Source organism: Penaeus japonicus, unplaced genomic scaffold (genome assembly GCF_977035675.1).
Source record: "Penaeus japonicus unplaced genomic scaffold, GWHDUDI00000001_assembly GWHDUDI00000012, whole genome shotgun sequence".
Classification (NCBI taxonomy): Eukaryota; Metazoa; Arthropoda; class Malacostraca; order Decapoda; family Penaeidae; genus Penaeus; species Penaeus japonicus.
In genome coordinates, this window is record NW_028234414.1 from 7,006,394 (window position 1) to 7,008,893 (window position 2,500).

General features: G+C 36.3%; 1 protein-coding gene across 1 annotated transcript in view; it reads left to right on the forward strand.

The window, feature by feature from the left end:
* Positions 1-2,500, forward strand: part of Thor (eukaryotic translation initiation factor 4E binding protein thor) — a 5,850-nt gene that overhangs the window by 649 nt on the left and 2,701 nt on the right. The window contains exon 1 of the mRNA XM_043024428.2: positions 1-14. This exon is cut by the window's left edge and continues 649 nt beyond it. Coding sequence (XP_042880362.1) covers positions 1-14 — 14 coding nt within the window. The remainder of the gene's footprint in view (positions 15-2,500) is intronic.

The following is a 2,500-nucleotide window of genomic DNA, read 5'->3' on the forward strand; positions in this document are numbered from 1 at the left end:
CACTACCCCAGGCGGTGAGTGCATCCTTGGGGAGTACCTGCCAAAAAAAACTACAGTAACACAAAGGACAGGGCAGGATGAGGGGAGGGGTGGCAAGGGAAGGAGGGGTGGGAGGGGGGTTACAGGTGGGTTTGTTTACGTTGTGATCCGCACGTCCTTGCCTCCCCCTTCTCCCCCCCCCCTTTCTTCCCCACGTGCTCCAACCTGGGGAATTCATATGCCACTGCTGATCAAATTTGATATTAAAGTATTGAATATCTATTTGTGTCCTGTAATTGGTAACCATAAGTCTCTTGTATAGCCACTGACTACTTTCTTACATTTTGTTGAAGTGACATCTGCATGTTCTCTCATAGTTATAGAAGAGTTCCTTGTCATATTCTCTCTCTTCCATTTATTTACATCTATGCCATTAGGGGTAAAACTTACTGACTCAGCCACATTTATTTACCTTTTGATACCTACATTAGCTTCAATTGAAGAGGAATAATTTTCATTAGTTACCACTTGAAAAATCTGTGAACAATTTTTCCTTTGCATAGTGCATGTACATGTCATATTTTATTTATATCATCTAATAAAAGCATTTGTCATTTGACAAAACACCTTATTCATAAAATAATAATTGTATGCATGAGACCTGCTGTGACTTTCAGAATATGACTTATCATGCATGTGTTAGGCCTTGTTCTATCCACATGCACTTGAAACTTATTGGAAGCTCTGATGGAAGAACTTCAACCCTGAGTCAAACCTAATAGTGTCAAGTGATAGCTGTGGCTTCTGTGCTTTTGGTGTTCCAACAAAGGCAAACAAACCACTATGTATATTCTGGCTAGATAGAGATCATACTTGTCCCTTATTTAAAGATAGATGATCAGGATGTCTTAGAAACATTTATTCAAGAAAATAAAAATTATGCCTGAATTTTTAGTCATGATATGTGGCAGAAGTTTCAAAAGCAACACACATTCTTTTTTATGCATGTGTGAATGTGTAAAGTAGATGTATAAGGAAAATAAGGAAAAGAAAAAAGGTTTCCATATTTAGTTTTATCATACAAGATAAACAAGGGAAGTTTCTTGATATCTTGCTTAGAGAGTTATACTGATAAATGAAATTATGGTAAATGGGATAAGGTAAAGTGAATATGTGAACTAGCTATAGAATATGGTAATTATATACACAATGAAGGACAAGAGTCGCTTCATAGTGGTTGTCAAGATACATGATTTGAAGATTTTTGTGTAACTAAAATGGATTAGAATTATCCTCAATATTAGAGATAAAATGTCCCCACCTTCCCTTGCAGTTATCTGGAAGGACCATGGTAGAATATGCTAGTTAGTTCTTCTGTTTTAGAAGCTGTGGCATTGGGAGTGAAATATTGGTATTAGAAAGTGGCACATAATTTTTATGAATTTCAGCAGATTTAGATAACATTTCACCATTATTCTTAATGGAAAGAAGGAATGTCAACATCTGTTGAGTGACAGTATGTGCAATTAAGAGAACCTTTAATTGTTATTAATTATAAATGTAGGAGCATTATAATTCAAATAAGATATCAAAGCCATCACATGATTCGTATAGGCTTTAATCCCTTAACAACAGATGATGGGATGTCACGTCATGGCCTGGCGAGGAAACTTCACCCATCATATTGTGACTTTTCACTTTCATTCACTCGTTATAAAACTAAAGCTCCATTTGTCTTTTCATATTTTTGTATTTTACCATCTTCTGAGACTTATATGTGCCTTCTGATAGTGTTTATCAATGTTGTGGTAGACTAGAATTTTAGTATAGACTCCATATTAGCTAATTATATTATCTTCTTTGTGATTGTGGTATTACAGTTTTAGAAGAGGATAAAGATTAACTAATGAAAATAAATGAGAGGGAGAAGAGGAAGGAGACCTGTGCTTAAACTGCAATTGCTACACCTCAAAGTAGCCATTATGTAGACACTGCACATGGTCTGGATTAAGTTCAATATCATGGATATTTCCATTCCAAATTAAAAGACTATTCAAGTTATAAACGCTTGTGTAAGTGAAAGACAAATCAAAAATGTGATTTTTAAGGGGTGAATGAGTCCCCCCCCCCAAAAAAAAAAAAAAAAAAAAATCGCCCATCCTAACCATAGAGATTGGACTATATTTCTTCCTCTCCTCGCCTTCTCTCCCTCTCTCTCTCTCTCTCTCTCTCCCTCTCTCTCTCTCTCTCTCTCTCCCCCCCCCCCCCCCCCCCAGAAATTAAATCATGAATGTGTGATAACAAATTGGTGATAGGATTAAGTGCATGTACTTTTTGTACCTGAAAATTTTGAGAATGGGTATTTTCACTTTATTTTTGGGACAATGATTAAAAAGGGAGAACTTTTTTTTCTTCCTCCTCCTGCTGTGGCAGCTGCTGTTGCTCCTCCTCCTCCTTCTTGTGACTAGCTCACTGTCTAGACTATTACTCTGATTTGAAATTGGTTTGTTTATTTAGAAAT